Source organism: Chaetodon trifascialis, chromosome 15 (genome assembly GCF_039877785.1).
Source record: "Chaetodon trifascialis isolate fChaTrf1 chromosome 15, fChaTrf1.hap1, whole genome shotgun sequence".
Classification (NCBI taxonomy): Eukaryota; Metazoa; Chordata; class Actinopteri; order Chaetodontiformes; family Chaetodontidae; genus Chaetodon; species Chaetodon trifascialis.
Window position 1 is genome coordinate 23314527 of NC_092070.1, and position 19502 is coordinate 23334028.

At 45.9% G+C, this 19502-nt stretch overlaps 1 protein-coding gene across 1 annotated transcript in view; it reads right to left on the reverse strand.

Moving 5' to 3' along the window:
* cacng2a (calcium channel, voltage-dependent, gamma subunit 2a) overlaps positions 1-19502 on the reverse strand; it is a 61099-nt gene that overhangs the window by 20623 nt on the left and 20974 nt on the right. Inside the window, exon 2 of the mRNA XM_070981292.1 lies at positions 84-167. Within this exon, the coding sequence (XP_070837393.1) occupies positions 84-167 (84 nt within the window). The remainder of the gene's footprint in view (positions 1-83; positions 168-19502) is intronic.

Sequence of the window (19502 nt, forward strand, 5' to 3'; positions counted from 1 at the left end):
TCTCCTCGTGGACAAACGACGGAGCAGCAAAAGACCGTCGATCTGATGTGCAAACAGGATTTCTAGGGAGACAAGATACTCACGCAAGAAGTACTCAGATGGGTCCGCTTCGTAGTCCGTTTCCTCTGGAAAGTGGTCTATCTGTTTACACATCCCTTTGAAGTTTCCTGTCAGGAGAAACAGAAACAGAGTTCAGTGGAGTTCAAACAAGAAGATGCCAACAGGACCAAGAGCCGATGAGCAAACTTCTAAAGTCAGCACAGACTGTCAGACAGTTCAGGTCAGTGTTCAGGTCGGTGGAGCCTCACACAGACCAGAAGACGCTCTCCAGAATCAGACCTGAGCACCAGCTTCTCCGGCACCAGGTGGCGGCTTGTAAACAAGAGCCGCGCAGCTGGTGCGACCTGGAGCTGCTCCAACTGTGCTGCACAGAAGCTCATCTCTAATGCTCGTTCATTTGGCTGACACCTCGCCGTCCGGCTGCGCTGCCCGTTCAGGAAGCAGCGCGCCGGCCGGCATCCCTCTCCTCTCCCTCCCTCTTCCTCCTGTCCGCTCTCCTCTATTCGCGGCCTCTCAGCGGAGGTCTGGCATTGATGAGGTCGCTCAAGGTGGCGTGGCGGGGGAGGCACGCATAAGGCGGCCATTACGGCGACCTGCTGCTGCAGCGAGGAGGCAGATGCCTGGGCGTTTGATTGGGCCAGATTAGCGTTTCATTAACTTCTTCATCTCCTCTCCCTCCAGTGTCCCTTTAATTAGGTGAGCAGGTGTTGGTTACCATGGTGCCAGGTGTTGCTGAGGAGGTTTTGGCAGCGAGGCGTGATGGGCACAGCAGGGTGCAGTTATTACTCTGTGAATGGCCCACATGCAGCGGAGAGAGAGGGACCCCCCAGTGATGACCACTCAGACATTAGAGAGAGTGTCACCTGGAAAAAAAGCCATCAAAGCGTCCTCGATCTGCTCTCCCACCTGCGTACAGTATTAGCGTCGGGGCTACCTGCGGGCTGGCAACCGCCGCCGTCTGTTCAGAGACTCGGCTCAGGATGGACACGGTCAGACGGGGGAAATGTTTGCCTTGATTGTTTCAGTGTCATTTGTCAAGTTTCCATCCAGCTGCGGCGCTAAGTGTGGCAGAATTTCATGAAAGTCAGCTCAAGAAAAAGAGAATGAACGTGCATTTCATCCACCAGCGTTAGCCAGAATTAGCAGTTTGTGATGAAGCCATTAAACCTCCGCAGAAGAAGAACATACACTGAATTAAACAAGCTCCATTTAAACCTCAAACTGTGAAAAATGATACAGAACGTGTGATGGCATTTCTGGTGTTTCATGTATTCATGTGAGGAAGGTTACGGGCTCCTCATCGCTCTACAAATCTAAGCCTAAAAGCTTATTGTGATATTTTATCTTTTCTGTCTAATCTGCAGTGTTTCCACGCAGGTTTTTTGAAGCATAAATTGAAGATGTGCATAAAAACAAGTGTCTGGAAATTTACTGAGGTTTGATGCAGGGACACACCAATCCTTGTGTGGACCAACGTATTTGTGTGTGCACTCCTTTCTCCCACTGTCTCAGCTCTGGCCCATAATCAAAAAACACTTATTGATTTTCATCAACAGGTTCTGTGGCAATTAGGACGAGAGAGAAGGCGAGATAAAGACACAGAGAGAGACAATGCAATGGGAAGGAGGAGAGATAAATATAGGAAGGGCAGGGAACAGAGAGGTTTTGAAGGGCAGAGAGGGAAGATGGAGTGGGAGGTGGAATACATCAGGTTTGAGTGTCACAGTTTAGGCCTCGGTAATTGCTGAGCCATGAAAAAGCCCTCCAGAGTTTAACGGACCTGCACAGTTCTGAACTTGATGCTCTGATGTAGGACGTGAAGCTCCTCGTTCGGTGGCAGACTGGAGATCAGAGCTGGGCTCGTTCCAATCAGCTGGAAGGTGATCTCTGTTAAGCACTGCTGTGGCATGAAGCTCAAAGCGTCCACAGAAGCTGCTCGGCAGCTAGCTGTAGCACGCCAGCAGCCGGATGTGAGCTGCTGCATACTGTAGGTGTAACCCCGCCGCCTCCTGCAACTACTCCCCCAGGCTGCTGCTGGAAATAACAATATGTTCCTCTTCAACTTGCCTGCTTAAATAAGCTCTAAATAAGTTGCATCTCCAGCAGAGGAGAAGGGAGGGGAGGGGGGAACGCCTCTCAGAGCATATTTCACTGAAACACGACTTGTGTTTACATACGACTACATTGCACGCTCCCAGTGGAGCTGTCTGAGCAAACTAGCAGCAGCAGCAATCCACAGAGCAGCGTGTGTGTGTCTTAACAACATTATCAAGTGGGTGTAAGATTTGGTTTGCAGCTGGCCGTCCCATCCGCAGTTGTGCGATTTGTAATAGCAGCTGTGGAGAGTGGCCTATCGGGGGAACCACTTCAATTAGCGTGCTGAAAGATTTATGTGACACTTAACCGCTCCAAACGGTCCTTTTCTTGTAAGACATGTAAACTCAGCAGGCTGGTAAATGTTTTATAATGGCATTTTCATTTTGGAGACCTCCCCGCATGAGCGTGAGCGCAGAGCCGAGCTGTGGAGAGAGACGTTTGGCCGGCGAGAGCTTTGGCAGGGCGACGACTGTTGAATGAAGACGTGTTAGCGGAGGCTCAGGTGTGCAGTGGGTCAAAACACTTATCACTCAAAGAGAAACACCTGTATTCACAGAGCAACACTTGCACTTTCAGCACGGCACGCTGGATTACTGAAGGACTTTGTGTTTAAAGCCTCATGAAAACTGTCTTCCCTCTGCAGTTTAACATTTACATGACCGAAGCTGGATGAGGGGGCAGCGCAGGGACATTTAAAGGTCCTTTAAAGATCCCAAATGTTTTATTAACTTTCAAACTATAGCCTCAAGAATCAGGCTGCAGGATCTGTGGGCTTGTCACCACAGCAAGACCAAAGAGTCTACAGCTAGCAACAATGCTAACATGCTGTTTGGCAGGTATAATATTTACCATCATGCTAACATTTGCTAATAAGCTTGATGATTGATGTACTGTTGGGACTTTGATCTGGTGATGGTGCTACTTTAACAGTCAGAGGATCACCAATGTCAGCAGGATACGTTCTCTGAGGACCGTGAATGTCCACCATGGTGGACGTCAGACTGACTGCCATAAAAGTAGCATGAATAACAACATGAATGGCTGCATGATGCTGCAGCCGGCGCCATTTCTGCTCAGGAAGGGAGTACAGTCGGTTTTCAGGTTAAAATAAAAGAGGGCAAAGGTTTCATACACATTTTAATTTAATTCTCTAAAGACAAACATTATGACGTGGAGAATTGACTAACGAGGTGAAACGAGCTTTTTCCTGATTTGAGGGCAGTGAGTCAAGCTTATTTGTGTAGCCTTTAATCACTGATACTCTCTCAAAGGGCTTCAGATAATTTGACCCAACAAAAGAAAAACGAAACCCTCCGAACTGTAGACCCTCAGCGGCAACGAGGTTTGGGATTGTGATGAAATCCAGACAAGAGCTCTCGCCTGCTGTCATTTAAAGAAGGAGCAGGTTATCTGAGATCTCCTGCTGGGATTGAGCCTCCATCAAACCCCCGGACCCTCGCACTGGGGTTGGCCGACGTGGATGAGTGTGTGTGTTTGAGGGTAGTTGGGTGGTTTGTCCAGACTTACTCAATCAGCCCAGTCACTGCTGGCTGCTGTGCCCCCACCATAATGTGAATGAGCTATGGGCTAACCCCATGCCCCCTGCATCCCCTCCTGTCCTCTGCAGCCATAAAGCTCTTCATTACCACAGAGCCTGGAGAGACAGAGAAGCACTCAAGAGTGGAGTGAGGTGGAGAGGACGGGGGTGTTGTGGGAAAGAAAAGCCGGGCTGGGTGGATGTAGATTTATAGTCGCCCACCACAGCGAGGCTCTGGGTCTGCTCCTGAGGGATCTGGGGTTTATCCGGTCAGCGTCGAGCCCATTTTCAGGCCCCGCTGGCACAAACACATAACCGCGAGGAGCTATTCCTGGGCCAGTGACGTCGCCGCGCTGCTCTTTATTCATGTTTGTAAAAAGAAGCTTTCCCCAGGCTGATGTTCACATATAGGTGCAGGGTTTTGGATCAGCTCCAGCTGAGGCAGAGCTCCGCTTAATGTGGAAGCGTTCCAAGGTTTAGGTGTTGACTGGTTAAAAGAGGTCTATGAAGCAGCTGAGGAGGTTTTTCTAACGCTGCTGATACGGCCAGCACGGCCCCTGGCTGCAGGTTATTAGACAGGAACAGGAAAAGAGAAGCCTCATTTTCTCTCTTGCCATCTTTCTTCGAGTGGGAAGACAATTTTCTGGCCTGCTGCTGAGGACTTCCTGCAAGCTGTAAGGAATCTACAAACCATGTCTCCCTCCTTTACTCTCACTAGAGGTGGTGCTAGCAAGAGGCTAGAAATGTCTTTACAATCATCACGACATGGTGAGTTTTTTTCTTTATCTTTTCTCTCCTCTGATGCTGTCTGTCGTTCTAACTGAGCATAAAGCCACCGTGACGTCACCCATTGGTTTGTGGAAGCCTGCCTTGAAGCTTCGAGTTTGGCTCTCACCATCTTGGTTTTTTGGAGCCAGAAGTGACCATATTTGGACAAGAGGGTGGAGCCAGGGAGGACATGCGTTGCTATGTCTGTATCCTGATCGGATCTGACTGAGGACACACTGTGGTTGCGACCAGTCAATCACAAGGTAGCAACGCCCTAAAGCTACTTCATCGTCTGTTTTACTCTAAATGTTAATTTACAAAATGAACATCACGCTGCATTGAAGAAGACATAAAACTAGCCACTGACCATAAACTCATCAGGAAACTGTTTACTTCTGCTGCAGACTTTTTTTTGCAGCCAGTGGAGTCGCCCCCTGCTGGCCACGAGAAAGAACGCAGGTTTAAGGGCTTCTGCGTTGGCTGCAGTCGTTTCTAACACGCTCACGGGTGAATTGCCTCAGAATTAAACCTAAAGCTGAAATACATTGAATGAATGTATTTGCAGTCAAAGGTTAACTGATCTGTAACCTTGATATCCACACGTCTGCTCATGCGACGATGACAGTGGAAATGTAACTAGGCCGAGATTTTCATGGCAGTTCAACAACCGGCGCAAGCAGTGCTCTGACAGTTTGGCATTTTCCTGAAACTTGCTTTTTCCGTCTGTGCTTTTTCTGTATCACTCTGCACGCTTCACTCTGCTGATTTCAAACTAAAAACTTGCAGCAAATGTGCAGAATTGATGCAATAATGCTTCAAATATACAACTATGAATATAAATATATACCTTTTAATGTGGTTGAAGCTCAAATCAGTCTGCATTGATCTCATTAATTAATCGTGATTCCTCCAGTATCTGTTGTCCAACGCTGTATGAAGACCTTCTCCAGTTCATTAAATCCCTGCAGCCGGGACACATAAGATGATAAATGCGCAGCCTGTGATTTGAGAAGTGCCGTCCACTGTGTTTACCTTCATTAAATCACACGCATTAAATCAAAATAACCGCACACACCTCTGCACACATCAGATGGGTCGTTATAACTCAATATTCTGCCTGTTTATGCAGGAGACATGAGATTACCGGGGCTCATAAATCCTGTGCGTCATGACCTCCTTTCCAACTTTTGTTTTACTCTTGAAATATCAATTATCATATAAAAAGCTTCACCAAACATTTACTTCATTATTTATTTCACTTTTACTAATTCAGTTAATTAAAACACTGCAGGTTTGGTGCTGCTGAATTTGGGAATTCCACCAGAATGATGATAACGGACAATTCTGCTGAGCTACAGATTACAAACAATAAGAGCATTGCAGCTCGTTAGCAGTGAAGCACTTGGATGAGATAAGGTGAAGAAAAGTTATCCTCATGCCTAAATACAGGATTTCAAAAAGCAAACATTAATTGTTGGTTAAAGATGTGAACTGCAGTCTTCAGTGTTGAATATTTATTGTAGATCGAAGCTGCTGCTGGCTTTGCTGTTGGAGAAGGTTGACATCGAGGTTAGCGTGATGCTAGTTGAAGAAAGCCACATATCTCCACTAAAAAAGGTTCAGTTCCCTCTTCTATCACTCCCTGTTAGAGCGAAGACATTAATGTAAACACAACGATTTCACAGCCGCAGTCTGCTGTTCAGACACTTCTCCACATCACAAAGTGAAGGAAAGAATGTAAACACTGTTACTGTGGGAAGTATAATTGAAGCCTGATGCCGTCTGATGGCATTCAGTGCATCCATCATCCACCGACCTGACCTCCACATCCTCAAGCACTGAACTTTATATCATTGACATAAGTAGAAATAAATAAAGACTCACTTCATGTGGGATACATTCAAGAAAACCCCTGCTTTCCATTAAACTGCATCTATCAGTAAGCAACACATTTTTTCTACAAACACAAACACAAGCACACTCTATTAGTTCTTATTTGGCATAACTGGAAGCACTGAGTTACTGTAACCCTTATGACTGAACCTCCACTCATTTCAAATGTGCTGCCTTTGCACTTGTGTGGTCACTGATGCTGCCGCTGTCACATGGAGCTCCTCATGCTGCCCAGATTATATCAGATCTAGCACACTCCATCAAACCCAGGACACACAGGAACAGCAGCCCTTTCTCTCCACACTGTGTTCTCATTGGCTGCCATCACATTGAACAGATCTGCAGGTGGGAAAAGAGAAGGACCGGACAAATCCTCCCCGCCGGCCCGAGGAGAGAGACATCCTGGTCGGGCCTGCCCACGCACGAAACCTTCGAACGGTGATCAAACATGATCACAGCTGCCACAGCGCTGCAGACGGAGACAAAGGTTTGATGAGACACAAACACGGAGGAGGTGCATGATGGGATGGGGAGGGTGGAGCGAGGGGGGGGAGTTGCAGGGGGTCAGGAGGACTCTCGAATGAGTAGGAGGTGTCGTTTAAAAGAGAAAGAGTTCGAGAGAGATTCAAGCCCACTTCTGATTTGTCAGTGGGCGGCATTCTCAAAAACTTTCCAGGCAGTCATTGAATGCGTCAGCATCCGGAACCCCACCCCCACCCCCCGACACACACACACACACACACACACATCCTCCTCCTCCCACCTCCATCCTCGGTCCCTACAGCAGCCGTTGCCATGTGGACATCGGAACCATTCGCTCCGGTTGCCATGGTTATAGCTATCTGGGCCCCTGCTAGGGACGATCACATGGACGGAGACAGCGAGGTGTCTTTAACCCCTGGACACACAGCAGCTTCAGTGACACAGCATGCGGCATTAGTCAGCTGCTGCTACAGCACCAGCACAGCAGCCTGCAAGCTAGCGTTAGCTCCACGCAGCGACCTGCAAGCGCAGTCAGGTATGCCCGCGTCCTTCAGGGTCAAACACATAAACCCGATTATGGCCCCGAACAGCCAATGGAAAGAGATATATTGCATGCATGGCTCATTTAACCGCACAAATGAACACAAATGGCCTCCTCTGGTCTGGTGTTAGGGCACTGCAGCGCTCACATGTGCATGCACACATGTGTGTAAAATCCACCGTGGATGAAAAGGTAATGGGTTCATGCATGTTACACGCTGACACCGTCTCCTTTCTAATGAACAGCCGCCCTGGCAGCAGTGACAAGAGCCCTAATCGCCTTATTCATCTTCATAATCACACCTTATTCATCCTTATAATCACTATATTCATCTTGGTAATGACCCCGCTAAGGCAGGGAGGCCCATATGCAGCGTCTCTCTCTCATCACACACACACATAACACAGATGTAGCAAGGCATCTCGGGCTGTGAAAACATGCTGTTTTCATGTCAGCGCCGGAGAAGAAGTGTTGTGTGAAGACTTAAAGGCACAGCGAAATGACGGTCAGAGCGTCTTGAGCTCAAATAATGCATCTTAACTCAATGTGAAGCAGAACATGTGCACAGGGTGTAATTCCCAGAGGCATCTGATCAAATCAGGGCTCTGAAAACGGACTTATTGTTGGGAGCGGTCTGGAGAAGAGCTGGATGCAACCCTCAATGAGGGGCTGTTTGCCTCCACGTTATTAGTTAAGGAAGTGGAGGAGGAACCACTTCCTTTTAGAGAATGAAACAAAATCCATCCAGAAATGCCACAAAGCCGTGAAATCATGAGCTCACAAAGTCAAGTCAGGTGGGTTTTTATTCACCTTCTGTGTTTCAGCGATAAGGAAGTGCTCAGGCTCTCTCTTAACTTCCTGTCTGCACCAGAAGTGGGAATGTGTCTGACTGACAGCTGCTGTGTGATCGCTTTGCGCCCACATCTTCACATACATCTCACCAGTTATGTAACATAATGTATGTGGTGGTGACTCATCAAAATATGATGGTATTTGTGTTTTATTGTGTTTTTATAACAATCTTATATCATTAGTCATACTGTTACAGTCCAGCTTTACATGACATGCACTTATTATTGTGCAAAAAGCTAATTATTTCAATTTAAAGCATCAGTAGATTAGAAAGATGGTGGAGTGAAAGGTTGTATTTTAATTCATGTCGTTAAATCAGCTTCCAGATGGACAAATCAAAAATCAACATGCTTGTGAAGAATGCAAATAATGTTAATGACTTTATAACCTGCATCATTATACTAATAACAAAGATGCTCTACAGCAAAAGATGACGCATTACAAGCTGCGCCTGTGGTATGAAATTATATGCACTTCCTGTCTTGAAAGTGGGCGGATCACCTCTCCTCCATCCTCATTGGGCATTTTTAACACATTACTGATGAACTACTGCTTGTCCATGGCAGAACAACACAACATTAGATACAAATTTTAATGTTTGCGACTTATCTTATTTTTATTTTCCTGCTAGCTTAATATGCTATAGTGTTTGAAAGATTTATGTCTTGTGAAAAATGGGTCCAATGTGTATTTCGGTGACGGGGGGGGGGGTGAAAGAGTCGTAATCTGGGCTCACATTCACGTCTTCTCCCATTGGAGGGAACAGACTCAGTCGTCTCCTAAAGGGCTGGGACGGCGGCCATTGGGCTGAACCCACTGAACACATCTCTGCCTTCTCCAGATGACATTTGATTGGACATAATTTATGTGCACGCCCCCAAGTGCAGGATGACTCATCAAAAATACTTCAACATTTTACATGAGGAGAAAGGAAGAAGTAAATTTATAAATAATCAATAATTTCTTTTAAAATATATATTTGACATTTAGCACAAGGACAGATGGATTAAAGCGGGGGCATAGTTTAAAGCACCTGAGAACTTGTTTTTTTTTAAAATATAATTGGAAATATAAATGAAATATACTAAGAGTTTAACAGCTAACCTGCTTCATCATCATCATTGCCGTGTGATCACATTTGATTGACAGCGGCACAGTAACCCACCAGCGGTCGTCACATCCTGAGTCAACACCAGCTACATCCTGATTGGTGCATGGAATTATGTGACATCACCTTCTTCTAAGTAAGCCCCGCCCACTTCAAACCTAAAAGAGCACAGTAAAAAAAAAAAAGAACTACCGAAATCTTTTGTGAGACACTAAAATCTGTTTGACAGACATGTTTCATCTCTCACAGTAAGACGCTGATGAAATCTGTTTTTTTGGGCCTTTACATGTTTTTATTCACTCAAAGAGACGAGCAAGAAGAAAACAACATGAGCAGCCGTGCAAATAAAGATGCCTCTCGCCGGCTGTGGAGAAGTTGGCAGGTATGCAGCGCAGCAGCTGGAGCTGTAGGTGATGTGGGAGGCAGACTAATGGAGGCAGCGAGGTGCCGTCAGGTTCCGGCTCGTTGGAGGATGACTGACAGATGTTAGACAGTCATTTGACCTCCCACGGCTCGACTCCGAGCGCTTTTCCAACAAAGCTGCTCCTCTCTGCCCCGAACGCCGTTTCTGACGTGAGGCGCGCCGAGCGAGCGGGCCGAGAGCCGCGGCGGCGGCCTGTGGCAGCGCCGTGCGGGTCTGTTTACTCCTGAGACCACGCGTTGATGGAGGAGAAACAGGAAGGGAGGAGGAGATGGCCTGTGATCCACCAGCAGAGGGAGGCCAGACCCTCTCCGTCATATTCGCTTCACCCCACTGCTTTCTCGACTCCTCTCTTCAAATCGCTCTGTATTTATATCCTCCTGTTTTCACACCGTGTTAGAGCTTTTCCACTGAGCAAACCTAAAGGCTTCTGCTTCTGTTTCCACTGTACTCGCCTGCTCGGGAGGTGGCGTTAAATCCAAGATGCAGGTGCTCTCAGGGAAAGAAATGCGACAGCTCATTTGCAGTGAACGTGGGCAGAGGTGCAGGTAATATTCTGATAGTTAAGTGGCCGACGGCATTGGTCGCTTTGTCCAGGTGACAAAGCTGTATAGTGGCTGTAGTGATTATGACGTGAGCAGAGGAGGACGTCGGGTGGCAGAGACTATGCATGGTCAACAAACAGCAAGTCCCGTAACCTTAACTATGCAAAGCTGCCATTTTAACCCAAACTATCATCTTTCCCCCAAAAAAACACCCTCTGTGTGTCTGTCCAGAGGACGGACGTGTTGTCTCGAGCTCCCTTTGCTCCAATCTGTCGTCCTCCAGCTCAGCACGGAGCTTGAATTCATTTACAAACACTGATGTGCAAAAGGACTCGCGCTCATCTGCCATGCAACGTAAATAAGACGAGGTTTGAAGGTCCGCAGCAGCATCCTAAGGGTTCTGGTTTGTAGAACACGGTGGAAAGCTCTGGGTTATGCTTCCTACAGAGACAAGAGGTAAATGTATGCAGATATATTCTCTCTCCTTCTCCTTTAGTGCTCCACTCAGGCCTCCTCTCTGCCTCTGCGAGGTGTCAGTATATTATAATCACAGACCAGATGAGCAGCATCACTGTCACAAGGAGTGGGAGGGATTCCTCCTGCCTGTGGTCCATCTGTGCGTCTCAGTCGAGACGTGTGGACGCACTGGGACATGCGGGGTCACGGAGCGGGGCAGGAACCGCGACAAAGGGTAGGATGAGATTTCACAGATCCAGGAACAGGGAACCAGTGAGTCACCGGTGTCACAGCGGAGTGCGTCACAGCCTTCTGGTCAGACAGAGCGAGAGCTGTCCAGTTCTCAGAAGAGTCCCTCAGCAGCGTCCACAGAGACAGGCATTCCCAGAACGCAGGCCAAGTAAACACCTCACGCTAATAACAGCAATTGCAAAAGCAACACCTCACCTACGCCAATCACAATCATGTAAGCAGCTCCACAGGGAGAAACTGGTCTGCATCTATTTGTGATCCTGCGCTCTAAGACTTAAGAAACATGTGCAGCTCAATTCAACACACAGAAGACAAAACCGAGTCCCTGACAAGCTCAACGTCAGCCAGATCTCACCAGTAAAACGACCTGTAGTTTAGTGTTTATTTGGTTATTCCATCACTGGAGTTTAGCGTCCGTGCTCCACATGAACTTTGTGATTTTTACCTTATTTCCAAATCCACTGAGAAGCGACATTTAGAGGCACAATGAACACATGCACGCTCAATAAAACAATGCAAATGCAGCGAGATGGATGCGATTTTGCTGCAGGCGAAGTAAAATGAGTCAAAGAGGAATTGACTCCAGTTTAAGTCTTGACTGAGAAAATTGGCTGACTCAGTCAAGAGAAAGACAATCAACGAGAGGTCGGTGAGTAAGAGCTTGTAAACAAATAGAAAATAGAGCTGAACTTCTAAAATGCTGCTTTGTTTTCATGAGCACTGACCAATAACGTTCAGTGCTGCCAAACCTGGTGTAAAATGATGAAAATTCAGCGTAAGAATAAAAATTAGGATGCTCGGGCAGAGTTTGAACTGACTCATCTGTCGGGTGACGTCAACTGAAATTACAAATTGTAATGGGACCACAGAGAAATGTCAATTAAAACAAGCGATCTCAATGGCGGGGCATGTTGTCCTGCGACTGTTGTGTCATCGCACCGGATTGTCAGTCAGCCAATCAAACTTTGCTGCATGCAAAGTCGAGTCCTGTCACATCAAGAGGACTTCATCTCAGAGGACATTAAGTCGTCTCCTGAGAAGCACCTCTCTTATTCCTGATTTGGATTCAGATCTTTCTCAGGTGTCAGCTTGTGAGGGGCCTTCAGGGGCCACAGAAAGACAAAGACAGAGTGCAGTCAGCAGCAGTGTGGGGTCTCTAAAAACTGCTGGTCAAGGTGAGGAAGAAGAGAGAGCTGACGTACTGCTTTGTAAAGTATCTACCCTACTGGGCAGGAGGCAGAGCTAACCTTACCATCAGCTGTACCCGCCACGCCGCTGTAGGACCCAAAGTGTCCTCTCTGCAGGACTGAGCCGAGTCCTGCCCGCAGCACAGCGCCACGCTCCAACAACCCTCCACCTAATCCCTCAGACCTGAATTAATGGACCGGCATGAAGAGTCCACAGCAACATGCTAACAGCCTGGGACACAGGAGGCGGTTCAATGCAAACATTTGACTGAGACAGTTTGTCCTTAAATCATTCAGTAAACCTTTGTTCATACAGCAGACAGTGTAGACACGACATGAGACAGGGCTTCTACTGTTATGTCTAAAGTTTAAGTATTCAAACTGTGTGTTTTGCTCACTAAACAGTTTAAAACCCAAAGATCTTAAAACAAAGAAAAGACTAAATATTCAGATTTGTAGAGCTGCAATCCTTTGAATTTTTGCTTAGAAAAGGACTGAAATGATTCTCAAAGTAGTTTTTTCTTGACAGATTAACTTAATCTCCATCAACTGCTCAATAAAGTGATGAACTGCTTCAGCCGTTAGCTTCGCCAGGTGTCCACTGGATGCAAACAGGTGAAGCTGCAGCTCGAGGCCGCCGCCTTAACCCCCATTAGACGGCTGGTTAGGCAGCCGCCTCCACTGTGGATCTACACATTTTCAACAGTTTCATCCACCTTAAGAAACTCGATTCAAAGCCAGGCATCTGACGTAGCAGTGCTCTGTGCTCTTCTATTTTAAACAATTCAGCCTCAGCCCCAACAAATTAGACCCGGAGATGTGAGCTTGTTGGCTGAGCAGTGGAACAGTGAGAGCGCGTAAGGACACGACTACAGGAGACGTTATAAATAAATAAATGTTTACATGCATCCTCGGTTCAGGATGTAGCATGCGAGGAAAGACTCTCAGAAGGTTGCTGTGAGTGTATTTCAAGTTCAGGCCTCTGAACAAACCCTTCATTCTCCTCCCGAACAGAACAGCAATCAATATCTTTCTCTGTGTCTTTCTGACTTCAGCTTCTCCCTTTCAGCGCTTCAGGTGAGCTGAAGTTAATCAGAGAGCTTTCAGTGGTGCAGCGACGCTCACAGCGGCGCAGGAGAACAAAGCGTCCTTTAAACTTCCTCACCTCGGGTTTACAGCCACAGCCTGGGAAACATCACACTCAATTCAGCTCCCTTTAATAAACTGGCAGCGGCACTCAGGGATCCTGTTCACCTCTCTGCGCCGGTGATGATGAAGCTGTGGCTGATGCTCATTCGCTGTGATGAAACCCTAAATGATTTGACCCCTCCGCCGGCCTTTTCCTATGATTTACGCCACACGCCCTGGAAGTGAGCTCACGGTATCAGCGCAAAATCTGCACCGTGAGCACAGCGGGACGGCGGCCGGCGTCATAAATTCCCTCTTTAAACAGCTGCACATTGATCTCATGAACGTGCCGCACTCTTATTTAAATCAACTGGATTCCCGACCGCCATTAATAACAGTGGGAACACTTGAGGACAGATCTAAGGGGGGAAGGGGGGGGGTTACTTTTACAGGGGACTATAAAAGATCACAAATCAAAGGCTGTCGATGCAGCTGTTTCACTATTATCAGGATTACTGTACGAGCAATGATAGAGAGAGCTGCAAGAACACAGCAGAGAGAGGAGAGAGAGAGAGATCAGCTGTCAACCTGTGACATTATTGTCATTTTATCTACTGGTTTTTATATGTTATGTCTTTGACAATATCGTTTTACAACTTTTCAACTGATGAAGCTCATAAAACTGTTGACCTGATTAAAACAGAGCTGGTTCACGCAGGCAGGAGGGAGGAGAGGCTGCTGGCAGCTCAGGGTTCATTTTAGAGAAACAGGCTGTTTTGGAAATAGTCATCAGTAAATTGTGGCTACAAATAATGACTATTTTACTATCAATTAGCGTGCCAGTTCTTTTCTCAAGCAAGGGATTAATCATTTCAAGGTGACATCTTCACATTGTTTTTCTCCACGAGACGAAGAAAATCCTTACAACTGAGATTTTGAATAACCATCAAAACAGCTGCCCGTTCTTTTTTTGTTGACTGACGAATTAATTAATCAACTAATCATTTCAGATCCACAGTAAACTAGTGAAGAATTACAGCAGTGTGAAGAACATGAGGATAAGGATTTAATGACCTGTGCTGAGTCCATTTTCTCATTCGTGAACTTTCCTTTAAATGTGAAACAGGTTTGCAATTTCAGCTAAAAGTTGCTGGTTAGTGCTCATTAAAAAAACCTTTAGTTGAATAATTAAGTTTGGAAATAAATTTGGATGACCTGCTCCTACAGAAGGTGTCAATAACTCTTATCTAAACTGAATTAAATTAAATTGTGCCGTACAGTCATGATGATCAGAGTTCATGCTCTCTGTCAAAGTGTCCTTGAGACGACACCGACCCGTCGACCTGTTCGCACTGAGCTAATCACTCTCAATAAGGTGTCAATTAGAGTGTGATGTAAATGTAAATGAAGAGAGAGGACGCTCAGGAGAAGAGAGCATGCTGGGTAATATGGTCAAACAGCAGGACACTTCAGTCACAGAGCTGTAAGCGGGGATCATCTGTGCTGGGACTTCAACTTCAAGCTCTTATTCAAGTTTGAATAAGATATCTTTATCAAAATCAAAATTCAGGACAAATTTTAAGCAAAATTCACACGTCACGTCTGCAGCTGCACAGTTTAGAGCTGCCGTTCTTCTTCTGGCTGCGGACGTTTCTCAAGTCGAAACTAAACTACCTAAAACAACCTGCCGCACAGGACAGCGGTGGAACAAGTGCTTCAGTCAAAGCAGCAATACCACAATCGACAAAGACGATGTGAAGATCTGACAGTGAGAGTTGTCTTTCTTTGAAAATGGATCCTGTGGGATGAGCCTGCATGAGACGACAGAAAAGCCTCATTCATTCATTCATTCATTCATTCATTCATTCATTCATTCATACATGTAGATGTACAAAGATCTCTCTGAATGCTTTAAAGGGGTTAAAATATTATTATCAGTTATATTCTCAGTTGCTGTAAAGGCTAATAACACGAATTAGAACATTTACATCAAGTTACGTCTTTTTCACTTTAATATGAGCAGATTGGTGCAACAATGTAACGACACCAGGTTCCGTTATGAGTGTACAGTGTGTGTGTGTGTGTGTGTGTGTGTGTGTAAAGTCTCTGTCCTGTTTGTGAGCACATATTATCATGTTGCTCGATTGCGTAACGTTAGCTGTGTTCTGTGTTGAAATGATCAGGACTGCAGACCTGTAGTGCAGGCTGACTCACTCGACTGTTTGCAGGGCATTGGGGGTCCTGATCGCCCTCCCAGCCTGTTAAATGCACTTCAGCACCGCACTCAGCCACACACACACACACACACACACACACACACACACACACACACACACACACACACACACCCTCCCTTCACCATCTCACACTGGCATGAAAAGCACCATATGAACAAGTTTCTCCTCAGCTGTGTACTTTCTCTAATGAACATCTCTCTGCTTTGTTCTGTGTTTTTACATGATCACACACAGTACTATCCCAAAAGTACTGCAGACCTGTACGGTATTAGATCACACGCATCTGGCTGATGTTGGCCTTTTATTACATAACAGTCATCATGATCTACCTCTAATGTGACAGATATAACAGGCATGAAACTGAGTGTCATTAACTCTGCTCTAAAGTTTGAGTTTCCTCCCTCAAATATTGCATTTAGCATGTTGACTTTGGTGACATGCATACACAGTTTGTTATGCTTAAGATAAGGCGGTCCTTATCTTAATGGCTGCCTGTAGGGTTAATGAATTCATGTGGAACCAGAACCAAAACAGGACTGACTCCTACTTCTTATATAACCAAACTAATGTTTTAAACTTTGCTGTTTTTAAATTCCCCAACTTGTAAATTCTATTTTAACCTCATTAAATACAATCTATCCAAAACAAAAACTCCTGGTCCACAAAGCAGCACTCACATTTTTGTTAATGCAAGTATTTTCAGTAGTTTTTATAGAATATGTCTGACTTCAGGTTAACAGCTCTCTGCAGAAATCTGCAGAAAGTGCAGCAGATGACTTTAAGGGCGCTGCTTTGAGCTCAATCCCTTCACTGTGAACACACAGTGATACAGTGGGACTGTGTTGCAGTACTGTGGAACATTCCCACTGTACGTAACGCTCATCCAGGCCTCTGCCAGCGGAGGCACCAACAGAGGATCAGGTTATACCTACAGACCGTCCACAGCCAAGTCACTCCACCTGATACTCTATATCACCACATATCGTTATGACAGTCTGTGGCCGATGTTGATTTTGTCCCTCTGTCGACGTCAGCGTTGGGTAGCACGGCTCTCCAGCTGTTTTAAAGAATAACCCTTCACACAGAGCAGCAAAGAAAAAGCTCAGGAAGGTCCTTTTGTGTGTGTAGGAGCGATGACAAGAGCTGGAAATGTTGTGTAGCTCATCCAAGCATCAATCCGTCCATCCAGCCTGAATATTAGAGCCATAACGGTGTTCTCTGAGAGGGGGAGTGAGAGATGTTTTTTACAGTTGGCTACATTTACAGTGATTATGAGTCACTCTAATGTTCATATGTCAGTCTTTCTTTGCAGTGAAAACAGGATGTTTTGTATTCCATCTCTCACTAACAACACATGGACTGATAAGTCATCGTCATCCGGAAAAGGCTCGGTGACACCGCATCGTCGAGGAGGAGAGGCCCGGTCGCTCGGAGCCAGCTCCTCGAGAGGTGGAGAGATGAACGGGAACGGTGCGATCGACGGTCTTATGCAAGATTTTTAAAGATCAAGAATGAGCTCTCTGTCCTTTTATGGGCTCAGGGGTGGAAGAGGGACACAGATCTGTTAGTCACACAATTTTTCAGTGCCTGGAAGGAAACCGGCCCGATGAGCGCCGCTTCGCACTGTCACTGTTCTCTGTTCAGCCACATCATTATTTACTGCAGCGCCGAGGCTCAGCATGACTGGAGCTCCTGGTGGTCGGACATCACCCGACTGACTGAGCTGAATTTGGTGTTAACATTCAAAAAGAGCTAAATACAGTGAATTTACCATTTAAACATCAATGCATCAATATTATAATCCAAAAACAGCAGATATGTCTCAATAAAACACTTTGAAAGGGGTTATTCTGCATGATTCGGGTCAGGGCTGAGTAAGCTACTTCTTCCACTTTGAATGCATCCAAGATCAGAGATGATGTCGGCGTGTGGTTGCAGCTAAAAATCTGCAAAAATGGCAGATGTATTGAAATCTGTGCATGTTTTAACAGCTAAATGTTTTTTGTTTTGGATAGTTCTGCACATAATCCACCGTCTGTGTTGCAACACTTCAGTTTCTGCGCAGATTTAATGAGATATAACGTGTTCATTGGTCAGCTGTAGAGGTGCTGCTTTGCCTTTGGACAGAGCTAGCTGTTCCCCCCTGTTTCCTGTCTTTATGCTAAGCTAAGCTAACCACCTCCTGGTTTCAGCTTCATATTTAACATACAGACACAAGACCGCTATCGATCATCTCATCTTACTCTCCACAAGAAAGTGAAATATAATTCAGTGGTCAGCTTCCAAAGGTTGCCTCATCTTTCAGTCGGATGGGAACGCTGAAGCAGAACACTCGATTAAATTACCGAGTTATTCTTCTCCTCGGTTCGATTTCATTACCTCGAGCTCATAAGGAAGCCCGTAAGGTCTTCCTCGTGTCTCTGCTCTCTTTGCTTTAGCCTGGTCCCTGATATCCTTCTCCTGCCAGCATATGATATTAATCTTAACACCCTCGCTCTCCTCTTTTGTACAATGCCCTCATCTCCTTTTCTGTTTTTTCTCTTCTGAAAAGCGCCTGATAAAAGATCACTCCCACCACCACTGTGCCTGCGTTACTGCGTGTGTGCGTGCGTGTGTGTGCGTGCGTGCGTGCGTGCGTGTGTGCGTGCGTGCGTGTGTGTATGAGAGGCCTTTCCTCAGGCAAACAAAGTACTTGTTGTTTTGAGTGGAGTGCGAACTGGCAGATGGGGAACATACTTCCTTTTTTAACCCGAGCCTAGATTTAGTTCTGGGTCTAGTTGTGGAAATCTTCAGCCCGTCTCTCGCAGGCTGCACTCAAATCTTGTGAGGTGTTTCCTTGTTTGGTTTTTCCTTTGAAATGAGTGGCCTGTCCTCTCCACCCTCTGTGAAATTACCATCATGTTTGCGGCTACAGTTTGGTCTGTCATGCATGAATCAAGTTAAAATTATTGCAGGTAATTTTAATTATTTAAAAGTGGACGGTGTCACAATGTTTTCATACAACTTAACTGTTCATCTTGCAATTTCACCGTTCCAACGTTTAGCTTGACCTGTCAACCCTCCCATATTTCACCCTTCTCTTTTTCTCCCATTTAAATAGTCTCGTAATTGTTCCTGTAATATTCCCGTAAATCTCCCATAGCTGCCCATTTGATGCGTTTGCTACATTCCCCTCCGGTGCAGCAGGTGGCAGTGTGTAGAACATTAGCTAAAAAGGAAAAATAATAATAAGAAGAAGTGACAGTTCCTGCCAAAAAGGCAGGATGCACGCTCAGCTGCAGCACTTGGCGTTGAACGTTAGGCTCAATATGTGGAAAAGAACAAGTCAAATCTGAATTTCTATTTTTTTGTGACCCTAAATAAGAGTTTAAACTTGATACAACATGATAAAAACAGTTACTTCAGCCGTGCACATTTGAGCCACGTGTCTGCTCATGTTCAAATAACGATTTGAAGAGAGCTTTGTCAGTTTAAATAATTCCATCAGCATCCTCTTGTTCCTGAAAAGTGCAGCCTCAGCAACACTTGAGCAGTTTAGCAGATAAGGTTATTGGGGAGAGATAACAAAGTCTTAGCACAAAGACAAACGCACCGAGAGGCATAAAAGCCAAACTCAGAGCAGCAGTTTCCGATAAAGGTGAGGCGAGGTAAATGCAGTTATGTTCGGGCAGTGATGAATCTGCCGGCGGGGGTTCGGGCAGCTGGGGGGAAATAAGGCTGCGAGAGTGACTAATGCAGCTTTACTGTAAACACAATATCTCATGCCCACATTACAAATCTTTTGCCGTCATGGATACTATTGGACGTCTCTGAAGTGGAAACATTACTCAGTTTACAAATTCACATGATTCCTCGGGCTTCGGACAGGCTGATCAATACTTGTGATCATGAACCTCTCTCTGTGAGCCGAAGAGTGTGATGTCATCAAAACGAGCAG